This window comes from Protobothrops mucrosquamatus, unplaced genomic scaffold, assembly GCF_001527695.2.
Source record: "Protobothrops mucrosquamatus isolate PMUCROS unplaced genomic scaffold, P.Mucros_1.0 scaffold766, whole genome shotgun sequence".
In the NCBI taxonomy this organism is placed as follows: Eukaryota; Metazoa; Chordata; class Lepidosauria; order Squamata; family Viperidae; genus Protobothrops; species Protobothrops mucrosquamatus.
Window position 1 is genome coordinate 47,091 of NW_015387034.1, and position 27,867 is coordinate 74,957.

The 27,867-nt window shown below is 34.6% G+C and overlaps 1 protein-coding gene across 1 annotated transcript in view; it reads left to right on the forward strand.

The window, feature by feature from the left end:
• PRDM5 (PR/SET domain 5) overlaps positions 1 to 27,867 on the forward strand; it is a 62,898-nt gene that overhangs the window by 28,489 nt on the left and 6,542 nt on the right. Inside the window, exons 9-14 of the mRNA XM_029284616.1 lie at positions 2,669 to 2,753; positions 4,119 to 4,276; positions 11,113 to 11,206; positions 13,101 to 13,261; positions 14,336 to 14,429; positions 26,985 to 27,070. Coding sequence (XP_029140449.1) covers positions 2,669 to 2,753; positions 4,119 to 4,276; positions 11,113 to 11,206; positions 13,101 to 13,261; positions 14,336 to 14,429; positions 26,985 to 27,070 — 678 coding nt within the window. The remainder of the gene's footprint in view (positions 1 to 2,668; positions 2,754 to 4,118; positions 4,277 to 11,112; positions 11,207 to 13,100; positions 13,262 to 14,335; positions 14,430 to 26,984; positions 27,071 to 27,867) is intronic.

Genomic DNA, 27,867 nt, shown 5'->3' on the forward strand with positions numbered 1-27,867 from the left:
CATTTCTGTGGTCATGTGGCCAGTATGACTATACGCTGAGGCGCACAGAACGCTGTTACCTTCCTACTGAAGTGGTACCTAATTATCTAGTCACATTTGCATGCTTTTGAACTTCTAGTTGGGCAGGAGTTGGGGCAGGCATCCCATTGCACAGCACTTGGGTCTTGAACCCAGGCCACCAGCTTTCCAGCTCTTAGGTTCAGTGTCTTTAACAGTAAGCCATTGTGCCCTTGCTCAATTATGTATTTAATTATCTATTAACAATATTTGAAAGAAGAAGAGAAATTATAGACCTTAACAAAAAGAAGTAACTGTTTCAGCACTGTCAATGATAGAGAGACATAAAGCATGCAGGATAAAATATCTGTTATTGTGGCTGACATTTCATTAGATGTTATCCACACACTTGTGTCAGTTTTGCTATCCATGAACTTTAAAACTGGATATATCATAGACTAGATCTGTCATCTCAGATGTGTAAACCCATGTTCTAGCTCAGAATTACAGGCTCTTCCTATAACACGTATGACATGTATGTAAAATGACAATTCCTTGGAGTACAGACTTGTGAGGAGTGAAGCATAAGCGCCAGCAGGATAAGATTTATATTACTGTGTTTTTCCGTGTATAAGACGCACCCTTGTATAAGATGTTCTGGCATGCGAGTTCCAGGCTTACAGCAAACAAAGTCAGCGCTGGGAGCAACCACCTCCCAGCACTCTAAATAGAGGCCTCACAGACGCCCCCATCCCCACCCACCTAAACAGCATCCGGCACGATGAGCATGCATAGTCAGCCTTCCGACCCTGGTAAACAAACTGGCATGATAGCAAGGCAAGGGAAACGAAGGCAGGTTTTAAACTCCCTGTCGTTTCTCCATGCCAATCAGCTGTTCGGCGGAGCGCTGAACAGCTGAGCCGGCAAATCCGGAAGTTCAGCCGGCCGCTATTATCAAGCAGGACAACCTTGCAGCTGCATTCCACAGGGTCCCCGGCCAGAATACAGGTACGAGGGAGGGAAAGGGCTGTTGCTGCCATCCATGCTGCTGGTCCCATCTGCTGCCTCTGGAGGCTGCCATCCAACAATCTTGCCCCCTCCCCCTCCCATTAGTGGCAAGCCCACAGGGGCTTGACACCTGCACCAGGTGGCATGGCAGCGGCATGTAAAGAACCCACACAGGCATGCCCTGGACTGCAGAGTTTATCATTATTTTTTCATGTATAAGACATTGCACTTGTATAAGACGCACCTGATTTTTGAACAGGGTGTTTGCAGGAAAAAATAGCGTCTTATACACGGAAAAACACGGTATTATATAAATAAATATGTTTATTTCCAGTGCAAATAGAAGTTTACTGTAGGCTATGTCCAGAGTGTCCATAGGCATGAATGTAATCTTGCATAAAAAGCTTTGTACTTCATGAAATCTAAGCAACTTTATTTCAAGGCAAAGTACTGGCCCACGTTTCATAACAATAAGAAGCAAAAAAAGTTTCACAGATGTTGAAGTACAAAGCTAATTCTATCATAAACTCCAAGTCTAGCCAAGTATTTAGAACTGTCTTTAAAGATCAGATCACAGTGCTTGAATTAGATAATCTTTTTAGAGGCTTATAATATTAAGGAAAAACTATTAGCAAGTTTATGGACTATATATCAACATTCACCACAAAGGAGTCTGAAAAATAACATTTCTATGATTCATTTACTCCTTTCTTTCCCTTTAAAATATTATTTTCTGTTGTTTTATTTCCAGATCAGAAAATGTTTTTTTGGTTAAGTCTCATACATGAGGATATATCAAGCTTGTGTGTATACTAAGTATGTGCATCAACTGTTGGCAGCAGCACTTGACTGAAGCTGAGCAGGTTTATACTTGGTAGTATAGTATAGAAAAAAAAAATCCCAAAAAGGTAGCAGGGTGATATATTCAAGAGGACAGCAGGACTCAAGATCACTTCTTGACTTTATAAAGATAAGGAATCCCTTTGTTTTTTATCAAATTAGTTGGATAGGACAAAACCAGATGTGACAAATATAAGCTTACTGCGTGTTGAAAACAAGTGATCTTATTGAAAAAGCATAAGGAAAGAGGCATCTGATCCTCTTTTGGGTCTGATTATTTCAGGCAGCTTACTTCATTCAGGACTAATTTTCAAGACTAAAGTTGGGAAGAAAGTCAGGTATAGCAAAAAAAAAAAAAGCCACTTAATTAAGCTTCCTCTAAAAGTAAAACCACGATTTCTACAGTATTATATATGTAAATAGAGTATACATGGGAACTATAGGTCTATCTGTTTTGCTTCTTCTAAATAATCAGTTAAGATTCAGGATATCAGGATCACATTCAGTTTTGTGACAGGATATTGAGTGGTAATTTGGTAGGATGTTCACACAAGGCATAGAAACTCATAAACTAATAATCATTTCATTATTAGGGTGTTAAAGGTAATACCCCTCAGATTCAGCGAAAGGAGAAAATAATTATTTTCTGCATCATTTTTCCAGTTGATCAGGTTTTCCAGTTAATTTATTGTAAATTGCATTTATTTGTTGTTTACGTTAGGATTTGTTTTTATAATTTTGAAAAGCAGGCTATTTATAATATAAATGATGAAGGTTATATATGTGCAATGTACTAAATTAATATTAAATATTCATATTGCAGGTTCATGAAATAGTGGAGTGTCAAGAATGTGACAAGAAATTTATTTCAGCTAATCAGCTAAAACGTCATATGATAACTCACTCAGGTAAAGACTTCTCTGTCAAATAAAATACCTCAGATTATTTAAAATTGTTTTTACATTAGTGTTTTAAAAAAATTGTATGGTGTTAAATGCTAATAAACAAATACATCATAGTGCCGTTACAGCCTTTCCTGGCATAACAGATTTCAGATATACACTACAACATATACACTATAACTGTCAGAATTTCTTTGGCCACACTATTTAATAATTCTTGAATGTCATCAAATTCATCTGTAATGTGAAGGCTGGAAAAGTAGAACTATCATATAAGGAATACATAGCCTAAATAACTTCTTTTTGGGGTGCGATTCTTTTGATAAGAATGCCTTGTATTTCTAAACAGTACATTTTCACACTTCTTTTGAAAGAGTATACTTTGAGCAGATAGCTGCCTAAAATGATTGAGATCCAGAGACAGGTTTTAATGGCTTTATGAGTTTAAGGCTACATATATAATTCCAATGCTTTACCATTAATTGGTTGTGCATAACCTCCTAGAAAGCAGTTCTATCCCAACTACAGCTTGGACACTTTTGCCAACGTGATCACTTTTCTTAAAATGTTATTAAACTGTTTTTAATCATTTGATTATTACCCTACTAGTATCATTGCATACAAGTGATGCAGAGATGAACCTTTAATGATAGCTATTTTTGTGGACTAACACAGAGCACAGAAGGCAAAATGCTTCTGTTTTCCTTAAACCAAACCATATCTTCCATAGGCAGTAGAAATTCAATTATGTTCTGTTTCCTTTACCCCCAATTCTTCTAAAACAATTTCCAGCGTTGCAAAATAGTTTTATTGTTATCTGCTATCTTCATCTCACAGCTTCTGGTTGACTGGTTTAAACAAAGAAGCAAAATGGATTTCAGAGACTTTTAGATGTTTATTGAGGTTATGGATTAAAATGGGATAGCAGTAAGAGTTCAGCTAACAACTAAAAGCTGAAAACTTAAACATATCAACTGAATTTTAATAGAAATGAATATGCTATCGTATGTGTATTACTAATTAAGTTTTAAAATGTTTAAATTATTATGCCCTCTTTCTCATTGTTAGTCTGGCAACAAGCTTTGCCTCTTTGAAGTCATTCTCTTTTGATTTAAGCTAATTAATCAGAGTTTAGTTTTTGCTGTGATTGTTGCAAAGAACGTGCCAATTTCTCAAGATGCGCCATGGCTTATATTTTGGGAAGCGACTTAACTGTATAACGTAAAGAGCATAAGATGTCTTTCTAATTGGTTTAATCTTAATTGGGTTGACTTCATTGCAGACATCTCTGAGGAGATGAATGTTTCTGCCTTTCATCTTCTAGCCCAATATAAACAAGAGCTTAAATGTCCCCCCACTCATTTTCTACAGAAAAACGCCCTTACACCTGCGAGGTTTGCAATAAGTCCTTCAAACGACTTGATCAAGTGACTGCACACAAAATAATACACAGTGAAGATAAACCCTATAAATGCAAGCTTTGTGGAAAGGGATTTGCCCACAGAAATGTTTACAAGAATCACAAGAAGGTAAAAACAACCCGAAAACATTCTGCTGTTGTTATTTACAGCTCTGCCAGGCTTAGATTTGCAGCTATTGCTCATTAACACGGATGGATCAGTACGCTTTGGCATGCTTAGAAAGCTTTAAATCTTGCAAAATATTGTTACGTACATTAACTTACAGATCTAGCAGGTTCCTGGTTATTGTTTGGTGTTTCTTTAATTGACTAGGAAATTTTATTGGAAGGAAGGAAGGAAGGAAGGAAGGAAGGAAGGAAGGAAGGAAGGAAGGGGAAACCTGTAGTAAAATTGTAGTCATTTTATATCATTATGACTACTGGGAGAAATATTACAATTTGTACTGTGTTCCAGTTAAAAGAAGGAACTCTGCCATAAAAATATAGAGAAATTTCACTTTTTAGTCTACATAGAGACCCTCGGCTGTGTGATTTAAGCGACAATCTGCCTACCCTAATTTAGATAATGCCTGTCATGACTTTTGACCCCGGGTCACAATTTCAGTGGGCTGGCTGCACCCTTGACTGCTACTTCTTCTACAGAATGGTAAGACTATTGAGAAAGAGAGAGAGAATTTCCTGCTTAACATTTGGGATCCTTTGCTCTTTCTCTCCCCCCTCCCCATGCCGCCAACACTTTGATGAAACAGATATACCAAAACATAGACATACTTTTCACAGTTTGGCTCATGTTATATGTCATCTGGGAATTTGGCACTGAATCTTTGCACCATCTTTTTTGTTTTCAGCCATAAAGCATATGAAAATAATAATCAAAATATTTTTTGCATGGTGAAACAATTGTAACTGTTCTTTTTAAGACAAACAAGATACACAAGTTCAGATGAAAGACAACTAGCATACACGCATATCACAATCTAACTTAAATATATAAAACCTTTTTAAAAAAATTAACTTGAAAGTGATTGTAGGGGAAAGCATCCGAAATATACTTGCTTTTATTTTGTTTTTCAAAAAATTCAACTGTTATATCCTAAATTGAGGACATAGATAAAAATATTGATTAAAATGAGATGGAATAGGAAGAGAATTGAATATAATAAACATTGCTGTTGAAAAGGTTTACAGATAGTTTTGAGAGATTTGCAATAATTTGTGGAAATGTATTTTCAGGTTTTAATTGTCAGCTGTTGACAACAGAGCTGTTGACCTCTGTTGAGATTCTGATCAGCTGAGATTGAAGTTTGTAACATTACTATATCTTATAGATTATAGATGGACAGCTTTCCATTTATATATCAGTAAAGGAGGCAGGTGTGTAAGGAAAAAGTAGGAAATGGGATAAATCACATTTATCTTCATTATAGCTTAAATCTGCAGGCCAAAGGTGACAGGACTGATCTCCTTTGAGTTGATTCAATAATCTTCCCTTTAGCTTCTTAAACAATCACATAGAGGAAATGCTATTTGGAGTTTCTTGATAAAATGAAAGATCTCTGGATTGGAAAGTACAATAAAACATTAGACAACAGGCATGGATGTTAGTGGTATGATGCATATATGGAATCTGGGTGGCAGAATAAGTAAAGGAAGATAAAAAATACATTTAGCATTGAAATCCCACTTGAATAGGATCCTTTTTTCAGAAAATGAGTAAGGGACCCTGTATGTGCTATAAATTCAGGGGAGAAGTGGTACCAGAAATGTGGAAATTCCAGAAAGTTTTCCATATATTTGATAGTTTGGGTGGATGGAGATACCAAAATCTAATTGTATCCACCATGAATGGTTGCATCTAGATATCTTTAGAAGCAATAGAGTAGCTCAAATAATCAGACAGGCAGGTCAAAGGTCCATTTCCCATCTTATCATACATGCCAGTTTGGTTCTCACCAGTTCAGATGATTGTCCAAAATACACGACAGATTTGATTTAAACATCTCATGAGGACTGATGCCGTATTCAACAAACTATATAACATGATTAGGTATTTAAACTTTAAACTGTGTCACATGAACAAGATAGAAACTATCTAACTCAGCACAGTTATAGGATTAATGGGAAAATAAGGTTATCCTAAGCAGCATCATAAACCTCTTCTTTCTTAGACAGATCAACCTATACAACATATTAGACAGATGGCAGGAAAAATGTCCTTCTGAGATTAAAGGAATGGCTATGTCAGGCCTTGGAAGCAATAGGTTTTTCATGCTAGGTAGTCAATCTCAGTGAATATATGGATTATGGCCCTGAAGCAGTTTATCCCAATACTATAGGAAAATTAAAAAGGAAAGCCAGTTGCAGATTTTAACTAAGGCATCCTACCTAGATGTTCCAAATGATGGAATTTATAAACAGAGTTGAGAAAGAATTCAAAGTACTTTCTATTCAACGTTCTACTTCAGGCATCACAGGTTGAAATAGATCTGGTTTAAGTTTCAATTAAACCAGAGATGTGCAGTCTTAACATTTGTTTTTCCTTTTTGTGATAAGTAATGAAAACTGATTTGGTGATGAAAAATGGATAGACTGTAGCACATAGGAATGTTTATGAGAGAGTTCCCAGGTTTTTTTTTGGGGGGGGGAGGTGTGAAATTCCTTTCCTCTTCTGTCCTGTACAATCCTGTACTATTTTGGGGTTAACACTACATTTAGTGTGTCCCCTGCCTAATAACAGTGGGAAATAGCACCACTGATTTGTAGCAATCATGTCACTGTACTTAATTAACACAAAGTGAGGCCACACACACAAAAAGGTGCTTGCACTGCATGTGTTCTTGAGGCCTTAGATTGCCTATTCTTGTCGCGAAAGCTTTGACAAGCAAACTCAGTTTATTTCTGTTGTGAAAAGTCAAGCTGTGAATTGAGGTATATATCATGTTAGATAAGAAGAAAAATACCTTGTTACTAGATAAGGCTATGGATCATTCTCTGCTTAATTTTTCAATATCTCAACATGACTCTATTTTTTAAAAAAATAACTCATGAATTTAATTCAAAGCTATTTAATGTTCAATATTAAATAAGGGAATCTAGAATCTAGTAGGGGACTTATAGAGGGTGTTCTGTTGCACTTTTCCAACAAAAATTCTCTGAGGAATCAGAGTGTTTTGATGGTCTTAAACCCAGATCTGAATCCAGACTAAAATAAGTTTATAAATACTAAATATGATTGATCTTTCTTAAGCATGAAATGCTGACAATTAGCATTATGCTAAATAAGCAATATTTTTTAAAAAATTCAGAAGTTGTTTAAGGAGTTCCAAACCTAGGATAGCCACTCACCTAAGTAAAATCCTAAGTGTTTTATTAAATGGGGGGGAAATTTTCACTCATGCATGTGCCATATGTACAGCCCTAGAGACTGAACCCTTATATTTATCCACAGAACAGGTACAGCACAATCAGCAGCAGTGCAAGCTTCCCCACAGCAAAGTCTCATCCAAATGTCTCAGCCCTGTTCTGGAGGATACACCAGTTGAGGTGAGAAGGTAGCTCAGTCTCTTTCTATTGAGAAATTATTTGGCTTTTCTTAGCAGCAACCCTATTATTGAATCAGACTTTGTGTAAAAGCATTCCGAGCTTCTTTACATACTGCTTCCAGAAGAAGTCTAACATCACTATTGACATAATGTTTGTTTATGTAATTGAGGGACAACTTGGAAACATAGCACAATGCACTTTCTGCATCAGAAGTTTCCAAGTCACTGTCCAAACATTAGCAGAAAATATCAGCTGAGAAGAATGGGGTACCTGCTTTTGCTGGTCTCCTGATTCAGTCCAGAAGGCTGAGAAAACTAAATCTCATGGTTCTTCTCAGAAATTATGATCCTTTCATTGCAAATGCGCTATCAGAATTAGGGCTGAATTAGACCTGCCCTTTCCTCCTTTTTTTCCCTTCTGGAGAAACTGGGGATGTTTTAAAAATTAAAACAATATATTCTGGTCTGGGCACTCTCCATATGTTAATACAGTGCTCAGAATCCTTATCAATGGCCATGCTTGTTGGGGAATAGAGTAGAAAGAACGCAAAAGTACTAGAGTTTTCTGATAAGATGTTGTGAATATAGAAGTGGAGTTGTGGACATAGAAGAAAAACACAGTAACAAAGATACTTGAGAAAGTGCATCCATGTGTATCTTGCCTAGAGTTTTTTCAGAAGAAAAGCACAGTAACAAAGATACTTGAGAAAGTGCATCTTGTATATCTTGCCTAGAGTTTTTTTCAGCCTAAACAGAGAGTATTATTTGCAGTTGAGGGCAGGTAGCAAGGTATTGTCTGCTTCTAAAACAGGGTCCTCAATCTGTTTTAGATAAGGGGCACAACTGACATTTTAATGGCACATTAATTATTGGAGGGAGGGTGTTCATTCTGAAAATGATTATGAAGAAGGGTGAGCTAATCATATATATCCTATCCAAAGGTAAATAAGAGTGTTTTCCCGCCACACTGCCAGTCCTCTTATAATAACCAAATCAACTCCCACCTTACTGCTATTGATGGATCTTTTTCTTTTTCTGGTGCTGGTAATTTACAAAGCCTTGGATTGCACCCATTTTTATTCGCTAAAATTCCTATAAGTCTATGGAGAATTCATAAATGTTCTTGGAAATAATATTGACACTAAAGCATAAAAAAGCAGCATTGGAATTTAAAAGCTGCAGGGTGGGACAAGAGCCTGGTAGATGTTCATAATATTCACTGGCACCTTCCCAATATTATACTTGGCTTTGCTTTGTTATGCCTCTTCTTTTTCGTCTTCACCTCAATCTCTATGAAGACAAAAAACTCTTTTTATTTGTCTGTTTTCTTGTCTGTTGCTGTTGTTGCAGAGCTTCCAAAACCCACACATCTTCTCCCCCAGGTGTTTCAAGGTTGATCTTTTATAAGCAATTGTCTTACGTTAACATGGGGAAGAAGTCTCAAATAAGAAGGCAGAAAGACAGCACAAGTGCCTGAAATTTTCTCAGCAGCCTGCTCTTCTACTGTGGAGCTGCCACATTCACTCAAATCTAAATGTTTGTTCAGTATATATTTACAATCTGTGTTCCTGAAACTAGTCTGGATGAATCTTAAATTACAATAGGAAGATGTTTGTTGTATAATCCGTAGGCAGATATGAGGGGTGAAATGATCTGCCAGAGCTGCCTTTGAAGGACCTTCCAATCTATTCATTAAGAATGACATGGCCATTCCAATTCTGGAACACTAAAAGCATCATTAGACTTTTACTTAAGTATGAAGAGAGAAATTGTGATTCATTTCTTGATGCAGTTCAAGTGTTGATCCTTCTGTAATGTATTAGGAATCCTGCAGTCAGATTTGGAGACTCTTGCAATCTTCTCAATACTTGTACGAATATGACTGATTGAGATTCAAGACATGGCAGTTTCAGTCTTTATGTTACAAAAATCTGTCTCTAGAGAGGTTTTATTTGGTTCCATCCCTCTTAAGCTTCAGCTGAGCTGGTAAGCATTATTGCATCATCACATTTTAAAGAATTTTTTTGAGAGGGTGTTGCCTATAAACTTATTCACTAATAATAGAGACCATATTTGCCCAGTTTCCATTTAGTCAACTTGTCTCTGAAATCTGCTACAAGGGCTTGAAGAATCCAGTAGAAAAATAGAAACCTTTGTTTATTTCTGTTATTTATTACCAGGTGTTATGGTAGATAAAATCCTTTGGAATTTCTTCTACTTATGATTTCATAAACTTAAGGAGGAGGAGCCATGGTAGTGGTGTGGTTAGAATCCAACATTGCAGGCTAACTCTGCCCACATCCAGGGGTTCAATCCTGATTGGCTCATGGTTGACTCAGCCTTCCATCCTTCTGAGGTTGGTAAAATGAGACCCAGATTGTTGGTGGCAAGATGTTAACATTTGTAAACTGCTGAGAAGTAAAGCACTATGGAGTAGTATATAAAGCACTATGGAGTAATATATAAGTCTAAGTGCTATTGCTATTGGCTATTGGCTATTGCTATTTTAATGTAATTAAGCTTTAGCAGCTTGGTATTATTAAATTCTGTTTTCTTTTATTTTCCGGACCAGACAAGTGGAACTTATTTTCCTTATTTTAGTTATATATAAATAGGGTCTTATAGATACATCTGTAAGAATGAATCAAATAGGGAAAAGCTTTTAATAGCCTCTCCCAGTTCTTTCTTTCTTTCTTTCTTTCTTTCTTTCTTTCTTTCTTTCTTTCTTTCTTTCTTTCTTTCTTTCTTTCTTTCTTTCTTTCTTTCTCTCTTTCTCTCTTTCTTTCTTTCTTTCTTTCTTCACCTTTAACATTACTTTTCAATATAAGAATTCAGTGTATACTAACTGCACATAGCCTTGTGATAACATGGTTCCCTTAACTTTTAAATTCTATAATGTTAAAATATTCTGTTAATACATTGAATGTTTAAAAAAATAGGGAAGGGGTATTTTGTGACATACATTTATCATACACTTTAAAAGTAGCAGATGGGAATCCATTCATCCAAACATTCCCATTTTAGTGCCAAATAACTTTGGATTTGTGACATTAGAATTTCATCCTAAATTATTCTATATTTTAGAAAGCAGGTTAAACTATTAACTAAAAATTAATAGAAGATTGCTTTATGTGAATATCTATAATATTTAGAGGACCTTTGAGGTTTGGCATCTTATGAAACACCAAACAAAGCCTATAGCGAAGTTTATGTCCTTTTAATGCATTCCTGTGTATATTTTATTTATATGTATTTATTAGATGTATCTGCTCAAATTATTAACTTTTCATTTTTTAAGCATGCAGAATTAAATCTTTCATTTTTGTTTGATCAAATAAAACACTATCTTTTTTTACTACAGTCAGCAAGCTTAGCCATAGTTATATATGTTCTTTATCTACAGACACATTCTGAAGAAAGACCATTTCAGTGTGAAGAATGTAAAGCTCTATTCCGAACACCATTCTCTCTACAAAGACATCTTCTGATTCATAATAGTAAGTAGAAATATAGATGATAAAGCGGTTCACAGATCATCAAAGTCTCAGTACTTGCGAGAATAATGCATTCTTAATTTTCTGATCTAACAAAACCTCCTTATCAGATTACAATTTTATATTTTATATAAAATGGATAGACACTTTATACATATACATCCACATACATCCACACAGCTTTGCACCCATGGACATGATAAAATAATACTAATACTAATAATAATAATAATAATAATAATAATAATAATAATAATAATAGTAGTAGTAGTAGTAGTAGTAGTAGTAGTAGTAGTAGTAGTAGTAATGATAATGATAAAGTTGGAAGGGACCTCAGAGGTCATCTAGTCCAACCTCCTGCTCAGGCAGGAAACCCTATACCATTTCGGACAAATGGCTGTCCAGTTTCTTCTTAAAAACTTCCAGTGTTGGTGCATTCACCGCTTCTGGAGGCAGGTTGTTCCACTGGTTAATTGTTCTAACTGTCAGGAAGTTTCTCCTTAGTTCTAGGTTGCTTCTCTCTTTGGTTAGTTTCCACCCGTTGCTTCTTGTCCTGCCTTCAGGCGCTTTGGAGAATAGCCTGACACTCTCTTCTTTGTGGCAACCCCTAAGATATTGGAACACTGCTATCATGTCCCTCCTCATCCTTCTCTTCGTTAAACTAGTATAAATAGTATAAATAGTATAAATAGTAAAATTCAATTAATATGAAATCTGCATTTAGTTTGTAAGTTAAGGATTCATTGCATCTGTTTGGCTGAATAGAAAAATGGTCTTTAATAATGAATATAATATGGACAATAGATATAATTATGTTCAGGAGGCTGTGCAACACATGTAATGTTCAAGGTTTTTAATGTTTAATGTTCTAATTATTTTATATTGCTTTTTAATGATCTATAAAGTGTCCAGAGTCACCCAACAGTGAGCTTGGTGACAAATAAATTTAATTAATTAAACAAATAAAATAGGGCAAGCTTCAGAGATTATTAATGATTTTTTTAGTGCTCAAAATTATCTAGCCTGAATAGTCAGCTCCTTGGCTGTTTAACCTAGAATGATAAGGTTTGTTCCTTTAAAGTTTCTTTCAATAAACACATTGATAGATTGTACACTTGAAAATAAGTTGTCCATGTAAAATAATACCTGTTCTGACCAAATTATGTAGAACTTTTCAACCAATGAATTGTGGTCTTTCTTTGCTATAAATTATTTGCAGTTGCTCACATAGGTTTTTAAAAAACTGGGATTGATATAATGAATGGTGATGCATACACCACACACACAAATTTCGTTGCAAAGAAAATAATGTTTATGATGAAAATATTGCATAATATAGTACATTTAATTTTAATTTTATATATAAAATATAATTTTTATTGACAAATATCTGATTATATTTCTCCACTATAAAATTCATTACAGGCAGTAAGGTTCTATTGATAGTTACTTGGTAGTTGTTTCTCTAGTTCCAAGACATTATACAGATAGTCCTTAACTTACGACCATAACTGAGCCTAGAATTACAGTCATAAGTCATTGCAAATTTATAAGCCAAAGATCAGCTTGTAGCAATAAAAAAAAAATTCCCTCAACAACACAAGGCATTTACATTGGTTCATAGAGTAACAGCTCTGCAGTGATAATTTTTAGCAGTTCTGTAACTGCAATGGAAGACAAGAACACATATTGCATAACAATCACCAGGACTTTTGTCTCTTAAGTCTACCATTACTCTGTGGCCTAATTAGATTGGAGGAAAAAATCTTTCAATAAATGCATTCAAATTTCTATTTACCCGACATAGAAGAAATTGGCTTCTTTCAGCCTAGTGAGCAGAATTTATTGATTTATTTATAATGTTCAATAGATAATATTAACATGTTTTTTCTCTTAGGTGAAAGAACATTTAAGTGTGATCACTGTGATGCTACATTCAAACGGAAGGATACTTTGAATGTTCACATACAAGTTGTTCATGATGGCCATAAGAAATATAAATGTGATCTTTGTGACAAAGCCTTCGTAACACCATCTGTTTTAAAGAGCCATAAAAAAGTGAGTATAATAAAAAAATAACTTTATAAAAGTTTAAAAAAGGAACATAATTATTTATTGCACAAAGTTTATTTTACATAATTCACATTTAATGTATAAATTATTAGAATAGAGGTCCCCAACCTTTCGGGCACCAGGGACCCATTCTGTGGAGAGGGGTTTTTCCATGGACCGGAGGGTGCGTGGTTTTGTGTGCTACCTGTATCCAGCCGATGGGGCTTTGCTTGTTTGTGCAGACTGGTTGCTGGCATGCTGCAGCCCAGTACTGGTCAATGGACCGGGGGTTGGGGACCCCTGTATTCTCCAAAGTTGATCTATATTCCCCCCAAAGTCCACTTAAGTTGTTTTCGAGTTCAGTATGATAAATCCATTTCCCAATCTTTTTCAATCTTCTTAGGGAAAACCAATGGATTACTTATCCATTCAGTCAGTTTTCTGCTGCTGTAAAGGAATCAAACCTGAACTTCAGGAAGGCATTTTAATTTCTTCAGTCAGTTCTAAATATGTAACATGCATATATCTCTTTCAGTCTCTCCTTCACTGAATCTATTACTTTAAATCAAATTCATTTTGTGAATCTGATTTAAGTCCAGTTACTTGCATTTGGACATATTTTGCAACTTTTATTAATTTGTCAAATAGTTTTAAAAACATTTCATTTTGGGTTTGCAAAGATTGGGAAATGGATTTATCATACTGAACTCGAAAACACCAACTCCTTTTGCTGATCATGTGAGTTGGCACGTTTACCTTTTAATATGGCCGAGTCATGTGGAGATAATGTGTCAGCATCCACTGGGACTTTGTTATGGAGTTGTAGCAGCTTCACTAGAGGACCCTGGAAAAGGTATATTTCTTGGCTGTTTGAATGTTGGTTTAGAAATTGTTATATTAATGTTGCAAGGTGAAACAATATTAAATTTTAAAGCTTTTAAAACCTAAATTTAATATCACAGTGTACTATGTGAAATAGATGAACGATTAAAAAAACTTGGAAGAATAAAATTTAAAAATGAAGACTTAATTTTGCTTTCTTTTGCAAGCAAATTAACTATTTATATTTCCCCTTTATAGACTCACACAGGTGAAAAAGAGAAGATTTGTCCATACTGTGGGCAGAAGTTTGCAAGTAATGGAACTCTGAGAGTACATATTCGAAGTCACACAGGTACAGGCTGCTCAAAAATTAATACCCTTTTCTTAGTGTGAACTGCAACTATTCCTTATTTTGTATGACATCATACTCCAGGTTTGTAGTTTTGTGTTAATGATGAAATTATTTCATATCTGTCTTTCATGCACAAGTATGAGGTTTTGCTGATGTTTAAGATAAAGTTATTTGAATACACAGCACCCTTTTCCCCAGACAACTTTTCTTGGACTTAGAAATCAAGCAGAATCAGATGGGAAACCCCATGAATGTCAGGGCAATTGGCCAGACTGGAAACTCAGACAGTAAGCTAGAAAAAGGCAGTGGCAGACCATTTCTGTATGCCTGCCAAGTAAATAGCATACATAAAGTCACTAAACTCATTCCAAGGTAATTTTAGTTTACTTTTCTTTTAGAGTTCTTGTAGTAGATCTTTGTATCCTAATGATTTAAATAGTAATATAAGTATAAACACACACACACATACGCACACACACACACACAAAATTAGACGTTTCTTCCTTTGATAGAAGTAGAACTGAAAGTGATCTAAAAACCAAGATTCTTCTATTGGACACATGCCAAAAATTATTTTAAGAATAATTTGCCAGTTTAGAAAATTATATTAGATTAAAAAAAGAATTTTTTTTTCATATTTTAGATGTTTCAGTTACTAATCACTAGGAAAATTTATTTATAAAGGTATTAAAATAGGAAATATTTAAGATTTTAATTCATTATAAATTTTGTTCAGATTGCAGTACTTTTTTTTCACTTTTTCTCCAAACTGTGTCTCAGATATCAATTAACTAAAAGTATTTTTAAAAAAGTCACATCCCAGAACAAATATGAAATTCAAAAATAGCATCCATATATGCTTTACAGAAAGGGCTTGAATTTTACAGAATAATAATACAATTTGGTTGGAAGAAGTAATGAAGGAAATATAGCATTGTTGGAGAAATAGCAGTTGTCAGGCAATTAGCATTTTAATAAACAGCATTGCAGGAATATCAATAAAAAACTGAAAAACATTCATGAAATACCAAATGGAGAGTAGTTAGTTGAAAATAATACTAATAGGGGAGGTAGCAATTATCAGGGGAATAAGATTCAATGCAGAAAACTAAAAAAACCACCCATGTTTTTAAGGCAGAGAGTGGGTATAGCATATATTCAGTGGGTCCAATACATAATTTGATATAAGGGGGAAAAGGAAGAATGTGAGTTTTGGTTTGGTTTATTAGGTATTGAAGTACATGTAATCCTTGACTTACAACTATTCGTTTACTGACCATTCCAAGTTACAACGGCACTGAAAAAAGTGTCTTATGCCCATTTTTCACACTTATGACTGTTGCAGCATCTCCATGGTCACATAATCAAAGTTCAGACACCTGGCAACTGGCTCATATTTATGATGGCTGCCATGTCTCAGGATCATGTGATCACCTTTTGAGACTTTTTGACAAGTTAAATCAATGGGGAAGCCAGAAGCACTTAACAATCGTATTATTAACTTAATTTCAGTGATTCACTTAACAACTGTAGCAAGAAAGGTCATAAAATGGGGCAAAACCTACTTAACAAATGTCTCACTTAGCAACATAAATTTTGGGCTCAATTATGATCATAATTCAAGGACTACCTGTACAATATATCAAGGGTTGTTGCAAAATGTTTTGTAATATGTCACTTGTTTCAATCCAATTTTTTCTAGTTCCTCAAAGATTTTCTTCTGTTAGTACTTGTTGTTGGTACCATTATCTTCCCAAACCACTAACTATACTTGTCTATGCTGCCTAATAGGAATAACTAGAACTAATAATTCATAGCTGTCATTGTACATAGCACAGACATATTTCCAGAGTGAAATAGATATTCTAAAGCATTCTATTCACCACAGACTAACTATTATAATAATTGGCAAGCTGCTGAATGTTTTAGTGGTGCTGGTTCCCAACTTAAAAGAGGAAGAATTGGCATATGACATATAAAGTGCTTGTTAACAAATAGCCTTTTTATGACATTCTGTTCATAAATAAATTTGGCTTGTGGGAAAATGACAGTACATGTGCAGTTAATCATTTGTTTGATAAATCTTAATCAGTTTCATCTCACATGACCACCTGTTAAGATTAAAGCTGTTTATTTGTTCGATCCTTTTTGTAATTCTGTCTAGATCTACATTACTCAGAAGTAAATCTGAAATATTTGTATACCCTGTATGCTGGTACAATCTGTCATGCTTATAACACTCTATTACAATAGCCTTTATTTTACTACTATCCTTTTAAAATAGATAATTCACTATGCTAACCTAGAAACAGCATTGTAACCACTGCATCACCAAGGTTCATTGTAAATAAACTAATATAACATTGTAATTAAAAGCAATTCTTCTCCAATCAATCAAAAATTTTGGTCCATTTCTTCTCTTTGTCAGCACTCCCTCTCCCTTTGAAGTTTTCATAAAATCAAAGAATTATAGAATCATATATTTTGGAGGAGCCATTGAGTTCAATCACCTGTTTAAAGCTTAGAATAAGACTCAACCTTAAAGCATCCCAAATGATTGGCTAGCATCTCCTTGAATATCTCCACTAAAAAGAAACTCTTGAGAAATGGCTTCTATTGTCTAAACTTCTGAAAAATGGAATTAGAAAATATTAGCTACAATATCAACTATATATGATATCTGCTTCAATAAAGGGACTCAAACAATGTTATTGAAGAAATAACAGATGAAACAGTTGGAAAGTAGAACAAATTAGTCCCACCTTAGGTACAAAAATCAGGCTGGATGATCTTGGGCCAGTCATTCTCAGACCAACCAACCACACAGGAAAATAGGAGGGGGAAGTATTATTTATGTTCACTGCCTTGAGTTAATTATAAAGTAATAAAGGTAGAATAATCTAATCTAATAATTATACATAGACACAGTTATATTGTCAGAAAGTAATGAACTTCAGCAACAAAAACTAAAATAAGCAGCACTTAATCAGAACCAAACTTTGTCAATTGTCGTATATTCAATATAACTTAAAGCTAATGCTTACAATTCTGGATAGCATTTTTCTGAAGATAATTTCACATAGTAATCTATGTTAATATTATAAAACTGTAAAAAAATCAGTTGATATTAAAATGTTGAATTATTTCCATGATTTATTCAGATTACTGAGTTCAGCTAGTCACAGTACAATTTTATATACTGTAAAATAGATTTTCCTGATCTTATTACTTTAGTAAGAAACCCAAAGGTAATATTTCCTCCATTTTTTTGAAGAATGTATCTGTTGTCTATAAAAATGCTGTTATTATAATAAACCAGACCACTTTGTGACTTCTGCATTCCTAACCTATTCAGGTTGTTTATCACTGTCTAACATATCTCTCCATGACAGTTAAATTTTCAAAAGTACCTGTAAAGTTTCAGGAAACTGTCAGCTTCCAGTTAGTTTGCTACTAGTGGATGGGAGAGATTCATAATTTCAAAGAATATCTTGCCTGAATACTTGTGACATCTTTAGATCAGTGAATAACAACACCTAGTAGGTTGATGATTAAGAGGAAGTATAAAAACAACTAGCACTCCATATGGGTCAAATATTCTAAAGCTTTGTGTGTGCAACTGATTTCTTTCTTTTAAATATACAAGGGCACAAATCAACATAGAAATATGCTTATGTCCATTAAAGTTAATAGTTTTGAGTACTTATACACTGTTTTAGATTACACCCCAAAATACAACTTTGACTTTTAATCTAAACAGATGATAGTTAGTATGAAAATAAATATTTGATTTTAAAACAAATATACATTTGACTGAGGTGCCAAGTGTATTCCTAGTTCCATCAAGTTTTGTTACTCTTTCTTTAAAATATTTCTTTAAAATCTTTCTCAATAAATGGTATGATTTATACCATAGTAAATAGTGAGTATCACATTGGACCATGATTGCCTTACAGATGATTTTATTACATCATATATTGCTGAACTTCCAGAGTTCAGTATTACACCACACACTTGATGCCTATTTTTAATGCATGTAAAATATCAATACTCTGCAAATTCTTGAGCTGTAATACCTACAATACCTGTAATACCTTCTTAAATCTGTTCTAAGGCAAAAATTCATTTAAGACTCGTTAGTTAGCTGGAATTGATTTAGATTATTTATTTTTGGTTTGTAAAAATGTTCTTAATTGAATATTATTATATTTTCCACTGATCATTTTATAATCACTGTTTGTATAAGGGTATAAATTCCTTATCCGAATGTTATTCCACTGACCTGTTTTTTAATAGCAAATTTTATGTCTCATCTTTTGATTTCCACATCACCTATACTCTTGCTATTTCTAGGATAAACAAGGAAATTATTAGATAGCTGGGCTAAGCAATAGTATGATTAAAATGCACATAACACAGAGTACAGTAGTAGATTATAACCATTTGTTTACATTACAATTTTATGCTTTTTAAAAACTTAACTATGAAAATAGCTGTTGTCTAACAACTTGTTTATTTGTTATTTTTCTTCTCTCTCTTTCTCTTAAAAAATATACCATATGTTACTTAGCAGATTTCTTCATGATTGTCACAGAAGCTCCATTAGCTTAATTGACTTTTCTAATCTCTTTGAATATATCTTCATAGTTTACAATGTTATTTGCTTTTCCTTTAATCATGCTGCCTGCCTGTTGTGATTGCTACTCACTGTTGTCAATTGATCACACTATCTCTGCTTAGAAAAACCCTCTTATAACTTCTTTTGTAAGCTGCTGCATTGATCATCTGGCAGGAAGCACTGAATGTGCAATCCAGATGGCTTCTTGACAGTCTCACCTCTCCTGACCTCATGCCCAATAAAATTATCTTGATTTTGCAAATAAGGTGGATTTTGCAAACTCCAGTTGGAATTGTTGACTTTTTGTAGTGCTAGAGTACCGAAGAGTTTCTTTTTTCCTTAATCTGATTTAGGTCATTTGAGGATTTTTATTATGTAGTTTCTCTCAGCAATAATATATATTGGGAGTGATGAAATGAAGCAATATCAGACCATGTTTAACAATCCCTATAGAAAATATATTTCACTGTCTCTATTATTTAATTATATATCAAAATTATAATATGGATCATCTCAGAGGAAATGAAACATCTAAACACATTTTAATTTTAAAAGTGCAAAACACTTTGGTCCACCTTGATGTTAATGTTGGAAATGAGCTTAAAGTTATTATCCAAAATGTTGACTAGAAAAGATTATCTATTTAAATTAATGTCTGTGTACTTGTATGTTTTTCAAAGTGTGGACAAATATTTAAATACACAATCTGGTTGTAAAACCATCAATTAAGCTGCAAAAATGTTTAACAGCTGTGAATTAATTTTAAAAGTTGTTAAAAACTAAAATGACTTAAATCACTCTTTTAAAGCAGCTCTATCTTTTTATCCAGTATGCTTGAAACAACTGAAATATTACATATTTTAACTTGGAAAAGCTTTTTACTGTAACCTTCATAAACTATATAAGCTCTAGCCATAAAGATTAGCTCAAGTAATGAGATGAAGAACTGAATCCCTGTTCCTAATTCCACAAGTCAACAGAATGATAGATTATTCTTCCTTCACTAGTGACAGAATCCTCTATCCCTTCTGAGAAGAAAGTAGCATATGGATATATATGTTCTTTATACAAGGTGCATTTCTGTATGCTACCATTATCTTGGTATCTGATATCTTCTTTCCCAATATTTTTATCTAGGACAGTTATCTTATTTTACCTAACTTTAACTTAGGGTGTGGTGGCTGTTTTGAAAAGATTTCTGATTGTGATCTACTTTAGCATAATTTGTCAATATTAAAAATAAACTTTGTCTCAAAGGAATATTTTTGGGTACAAATGGCCATCAACAAATTCATAGCTAATTAACATTGTACTAATCGAAGAATCAGTGCTATATAGAAGCAGTATTCGTAAGATCAATGACTTGAATGTACTGTCACAGAATTGTAGCAATCATATTCATGGAGATGGAAACAGCTCTGTTTATTGTCAAAGCTGAAATGGTCCTATAGAGCAGTGATGGCAAACCTTTTAGAGACTGAGTGCCCAAACTGTAACCCAAAACCCACTTATGCATCATCGGGTGCCGGGTGGGTGTGGCCCATTGGCTGGGTGTGGCCCATTGGCTGGGCGTGGCTACGGTGGTAATGGCAGACTGGGTGGGACTAAAAAGTTCAATCAATCAATTCCAATTTTGCAAGATCTATTTTTTCCCCACGAGAAGTTGAAATTGACTGATTGATTGAACCTTTTTTTTTTTTTTTGCACATGGCTGCGGAGGCCTAAAGCGGAAAGGTTTTATAAAACCCAGCTGAAGGCCTAGGACTGGGGTGACGGCATGCGTGCCCACAGAGAGGGCTCTGAGTGCCGTCTCTGGCACCCGTGCCATAGGTTCGCCACCACTGCTATAGAGTCTCCTGGTCTTTCATGCTAATTCATTAAAATGCTTCAAATGTGGCTATTGTCTGGACCTTTTAAACATAGTACACAAGTAGTACAACATGTATACCATATTTTTATGCATATGTTTTCACCCCTTTTTCATTCCTTCCCCACCAAATTTTTCCCTTTTTATATTTCATATTTTTTTAAAAAATAATAAAGTTGATTAAAAATAAACAATTATGATTCAACAAATATATAAATACACACAAACATAGATGGCACCCACCATATGATTAATTAATTAACTTTAGAATATAATTTCTGTATTGCCCCAGTCTCACAATTCTGGAAAATGTATAAGAATATCAGATAGCAATCTTGAAATGCAAGCCATACATCAATTAAAATTTTGCTCAGACAAAAGAACTAAAATTTAATTAAATCCACCTACTTTGATAGTTGAAGCTTTCTGTTTCATAATCTAAAGCAATTCTTATTTTATAATTAGCTACCAAACCGTCTCTTAACTACAGAGCTATATTGGTGTGGGTACAAACCTCCCTTCTGTGAATAAAACAAAATCAGTGGGGATGGGACTTTCTTGCTTTTCTTTAAGCCTATGGAAATTTGCTACTGGGAAATGGAAAAGCTATTTCCAATTGTATATGACTGTTTCAGAGAGACAAAAGTAGAGTTGGGAATGTTATGAAGTGTCCTTTCTTAAATAAACAGACAAGTAGCTTGTGATCCAGACCATATTCTTTAATAGCTAAAAAGAGCCTAAGTCAGTTCTTTAAAACATGACTCTTATCTATCAACAAAGAATAAAAGAATGGGGAAGGTCTCAGAATTAGGCTGTCAGCACTCCATTGTTTCCAAACATTTCTAAACATTTTTCTTGAAGTGCAAAAACCAAACAACATAAAAATGTCAACTGGATTAATTAAATGTTTGAGTCCAAACAGTTCCTGCAGTGTCCAAAGGATGACAGCATGGTGTGGTGACATTGGGGGTCATGAGAGATAGTGTCACGTTTCAAACAGATGTGGAATTAATAAATCAGAGCATTTTGAACAACTTGCAGACCTTGTTAAAATGCTTGCCTAAACCTCTACATTTAGAGTTAATGAGTTAAATCAGTGCAAGGAAAGAAAGAAACAATTCATTTGGCAAAGAATACTGCAGTATGCCCTCCCTCCTCCATCCTGTTTGTTCTATTCCCAAAGTATTAAAATGTTTCTGAGAAGCTCCATATAGCATGTTTACAATATATTTATGTCTAGGTACATAATAAGTAACTGATGTAACAAATATACTGTATGTAAATTATATAGTAAAATGGTTTTAATGCCATCTTCCTCAGAAAGATGTTTGACACATAACCTGAACATTTGACTTTTAAGAACCCCTAGAGAAGTACTAAAGAAAATGGGTATGCAAAGAATACTTAAACGAAATAAACATGTCAGCATGAAGTCTTGTCGCTTTCTGTATTTCAATCTATAGATGATAAAGCCCAAGATGATAGGTCAAAGTCTATTGACAGAGAAGGAGGAGGAAAAGGAGAAGGAGGAATGGAAACATAAGCAGGAAATTTGATAAACTGCTGAAACATTGTCAAATAATCCAGACGAATACCATTGTCAGAAGAGTTAACAAGATAACAAGACACCTTTTTTCCAAGTGAGAAATAGAACAGGCCCCTGTAGCAGTTTGAATGTGAAGAAAACGAGGGGAAGCATGCTCGGAGTCAGTAACTCTGTAAAGTAGCTGTACTGAAACTTGGACTTAGAATTTTGGACAAATTTTCTGCTTTGGCGAAGGTGTTACCAACAGGCAGTGTATACGCCAAAGTAACTCCCTTGAAACTAAAGTGCTGAATAGAACCAACATGAAACTGGTAACTGAATTCATTTAGGGACTTAAGAGAAAATATTTCCTTTGCTAACCTTAGTGTAGGCTCTTACTTTATTGGTTAATTGTAATTTTATATTGTTTTGTCTTACCCTATATGTGGCCATATTATTCCTGACTTGATATACTCGTGTGAAGCTATCTTGAAGAAAAACAAAGTAAAACATCTGAGAAGAAAGAATGGGATTAGGGCAGAGTTCTTCAAGTCATTTTACAAAATAGTAATAGCAATACCACTTCATAGTGCTTTATAGCCCTCTCTAAGCAGTTTACAGAGTCAGCATATTGCCTTCAACAATCTGGATCCTCATTTTACCCACCTTGGAAGGATGGAAGGCTGAGTCAACCTTCACCTGGTCAGGATCAAACTACTGGCTGTAGTTCAATACTAGTTAGACTGTAGTACTGCGCCACCACGCCCCTCCATTTTCTGTGAAGCTTATGCCCCATCTGTCACTTCTGAGTGAATTAAATGCTTTACTGTATAACATATTAGATTAGGAGAGCAACTCTTTTTTTTAGCTCAAAATCTGAATGGAATATGTGTTAGGAGTTATATGCCTTCAACTTACCAGAAAAAGAACCCTAAATTTGCTATTATTTAAAGTAATTAAAAATATTTAGCATAATTATCCTCTCATACATTTAATAATTTTTCTTGGGTAAGAACTTACAGAGGAATTCTAGAGGTCAAAGAATTTCAGGCCCTGAGATCTTCTTTACCTCTGTATAATGTGAATTTTGGCGAAATGATATTTTTTACTTTCTTCTTTTTATGGTAGAGACTGTTACAAACCTTGTTTTATTTGGCCACAGATAAAATCATTTCTTATACTGTAAATTTATTTTGGAGATAAACAGATACAATTTAAAATCTTACTGCTTCCATTTTGTAATTGTTTTCTCTCTAATTAGTTCTTTCCTTTACAGGAAAGAACTCGCAACGTCACGTGATGTGTTGTGACGTATCACGATTTTTTTTGCCATTGCTGGCAATGGGGTGGGCGCGGTTTCGTTATGATGCATCCGGCCCGTGGGCCAGCAGTTTGACACCCCTGCTTTACAGCATAGCATTTTAGGTGGCTGGCAGGAGAAGGAGTATTAAATTCTAACTTATTTACTTAGAGAACCAGTTGTTTTTAATCAGTTAGAACATTTATTAACAATCACATCTCATGGACAATATGACAAGTTGTTTCTATTACAAATACATCAACAAAGGTCTATGCTTATTTATAAGTGATAATTTACTCTTTAGAAGGATAAGCTTTCCTTCTTTTTATGACCTTCCTCCTCAATTTCTCTCTTCTATTTTTAACTCTATTTCTCTTTATATAATTCCTTAGCTTAGTACAATGCAAATATTCCATCATTTCATTACAAGTTTTTTTTTTATAACTGATTACTCCGAAATGTTGTTCTCATCTTATGGTCATCTACATTTCTGTGGCTTTGATATAGTAAGATTAACTCCATTTATCTGGGAGAGTTGAATAAAGAATTTTTAGATGTCACTCAGTAGTGGTAGAATTCAGTTGATTTATTTTAGTTAAGTGAGATACATGGATATAATTGATTGAAGTAATTAAATTATATAAGGGCATCAATTGCAATGATATTTAACTGTGCAGCCAGAAGCACACAATATATTTTGGGAACACTTAATGGCTGTCCATAAGCATGGCATATCCTGAATATATGTAGCTACGAACTGGTTTGAGATAGGAAAACAGAATGCTGACTATCATGTTAGACTCTAGACCAGTGGTGGCGAGCCTATGGTGTGCCAGAGGCAGCATTCGGAGCTCTCTCTGTGGGCAGAGGGTGTGGCCGCCATGGTGCTGCAGGGCTGCCTGGGCGATCTGCTACAGAGGGCCATGGAGGCGGTGGGTGGCCCTGTGGGCAGGCGGGGCAGGAACGGAGCAGGGGGCGGGGGTGGAGTGGGGAGGGTGGAACAAGGATGGGGCAGTTTTTGGGCACTCGGTCTCTAAAAGGTTCGCCATCACTGCTCTAAACTATGGTTGTCTAACATTTTGGCTTGCCTGGGGAAAACTGAATGAAAAGGAATTATGTTGAGGCACATATAAATATGTATAGTTAATGCATATAAATAAATGTCCTTTATTTATTTATATTTTTATTGTATTGTGGGACCACATTACTAGCTGTCCAGGGCCACATTTGAGCTGGACAAGAGTATACTAGAGGATACTAATTTGCACCTTTGCTTATATGGGATATTTATAGATATTTACCACATTAAAAATTAAAATTAACACATTCACTACCGTACTACTCCTCATGATTGTTTGATAGGTTTTAATACTATATTGTTTTTCAACATAGGCTGGTAAATGGTTTTGATTTTGCAGATCACTGGGAAGTCCTTGGGAGATTCCAGGGTTCCTAAGACCATACTTGAAGAAACACTGACATAAGCTCCCTTGGGTAAAACTTGTGCTTGTGGCATAGTGGCCAAAAACTCTTCACAGATGTTGCTACTCCCAGAATATTTGAGTTGATTTAATTTGGCACTGGACAAATGGCCAAAATATCTGTTCCTATCTTTACATCATTATACTGCAGAGTCAACCAAACCCTTACTGATACCTGAACAGAAGTTGCAATAGATCTTCTGGCATGAAACACATCTTCACATCAGCCCAACTTAATTTATTAAGACAAATTACTCTTTGGATCCCACCATCTAGAGGTGTGTTTGTTTGTTTGTTTGCTTGTTTGTTTGTTTGTTTGTTTGTTTGTTTGTTTGTTTGTTTGTTTGTTCGTATAGTTCATTCTTCTTTGTAGGCTGTAATTCACTCTCATTCCAGTCTCTGACTTATGCATCCCACTCATTACCACATACACAGGACCCAACATATAATAGTTACTTTCACTTGCTTAACAATTGTTCAGTTATTACACACATAAAGAAAAAATCAAATTTATAAGCTGCTTAATTCTTTCTACTAAAAATAATTAAAATAGAATTTATAAGATGCTTTACCAGTTCATCCCTTGGTGAATGAGTAAGATGCACAGTAGATGGCCAGCACCATTCTCAAAATGAAAGTAGCTGGGAAGATGTTGGGAGCTAGATGTTGGAGAAAAATTTTGTAATATTAAGCAGAGCAATATATTTAGACCAGATGTTTTAAGTTGGTTAAAATCAGCATTATTAAAATATTGTACACTTTGGGGAAGACAAATATTGGAACTAGTTATTTTTTTTTACTTTTACAAGAGCATTATCTTCAGATTCTGGCCTTTCCATAATACCATCATCTACCATATCAGTAGTTTAGCTATTGCGAACTGTGTCTTATTTGTCACATTCTTCCAACTATTCTACTCCCATCTTTGACACAATAGTGCTAGCCTGAGAAGGAATATCATCTTATTAATTGTTGCATGACTTTTTTATTAGTTATGTTTCTTGCATGATTTTTCATTAAACGAATTAGTAATGCACTGAATGTTCGCCAAAAATAAGCATGCTTTTAGTTAAAATATGTGTATCCTTTTATATATTTTTTATGGTAGTCCATATACCATCCCAGCAAACATTGCATATCAAAAAGCAATAGCATGTGTAAAAAATAGCTACAATTTAAACCAGTAAAGTTGTTGCTAGAATAGGGAGTAGATTATTCCAAATTTGTTAAGACAGCATTGTTGTCTTTTTGATTTTGTTTTATTTTTCCAGGGAAGTAACTGCATCAGTCTATCGCAGCAAACATAATTCTGGGCAACTTAACACATTTAGTGCTGCTTATGATTACATGGATAGTTTCTTTAAAGCTTGGGATTTTTCGGTCTCTGGTCTCCCGCAATACAAAAGCTCTCCCATGAAAATCATTTCAGTATGGTGTAGTTATGAAATGCAAGGTGCATGTGTAATAGTGCCAGTCAGCTGGATCTTTCCCATGCATTTGGCAGTCTGCTGGTAACAAGACCTTCTTTGTGTGAATAGTGGCCCACAGAAAGATCTGTCTCTTGGAAAATACACATGCTGTTCTACTTTGATGTTCTTTTTCTTCAGGCAACATTAGACCCAAGTAACGGTTTGAAAACATATAACAATAATGCTCTAGCTAAGCAATTTAGGGCTTCATCACTTCCTATTTGGGCAATCATCTGAAAAGTCCTGGGTATGCCATAAGATATTAACAGAGTGATTTTACTGGTCTTGTTTTCAGGTGAACGCCCTTATCAATGTCCCTACTGTGACAAAGCTTTTAGCAAGAATGATGGATTAAAAATGCACATCCGTACCCATACAAGAGTAAGTAGGATGACTTAATGATTTTGCTATGATCTGCCAAATTTAAAAAAAAAACTGGTGGAAAGAAAAAGAAAATGATGTTTCTAGGCAGATTGAGAACTGAAACATCTAAACATGAATTGATAAAACTGGTCCAGTTGAGCAAATGTGAGATCCTTTTTTTATGTAAATATGAAACTGTTGGCATATCAGTATGCATATTTTAATTCAGTTTTGTTATCCTGGATGTAGAATGACTGTAATATTGTATTGTTGAGCTTGTATTGTAAATGAAATGTACCAATTAGGTGTTTCGCTTTGTTCATGTATACATATAATTTGGTCCTCCATCTGAACAAGTGATCTATTTTGCCCAATATTTTCACTGGTTTATGTTTCTATTTCCCAATCATTGGGAAAACGAAAGGATTTTTTTTCCCTTTGGCCAAGCAGGAACAAGCAGATAATTTTTATGGATTTCTTGGAATAGAGAGAGCCCTAATACTTACTATTGGGTCCTCTAGGTTTTGGGAGATTAATACCTAAGCACTAATACCTACATTTTATGCATATGTTTCATCATATGCCTCTACAAGGCTTCCTCAGTGCAACAGTTCAGAGGGGAAGTTGCCTTCTACTACTGTAGTCTGCATCACATCTGAATGGAGTGGTAATGGTGGTAGCCTTGATTGGTGATGGGAGGTTTCTTATGGAATGTCAATCAGTTGATTCAGGGGAGTCCTTTTAAAAAAGAAACAAGTTTTTTTTAAAAAAAACAGCTGTATAAATCCAATTCCTGATAGCAGTATAATTTGTTT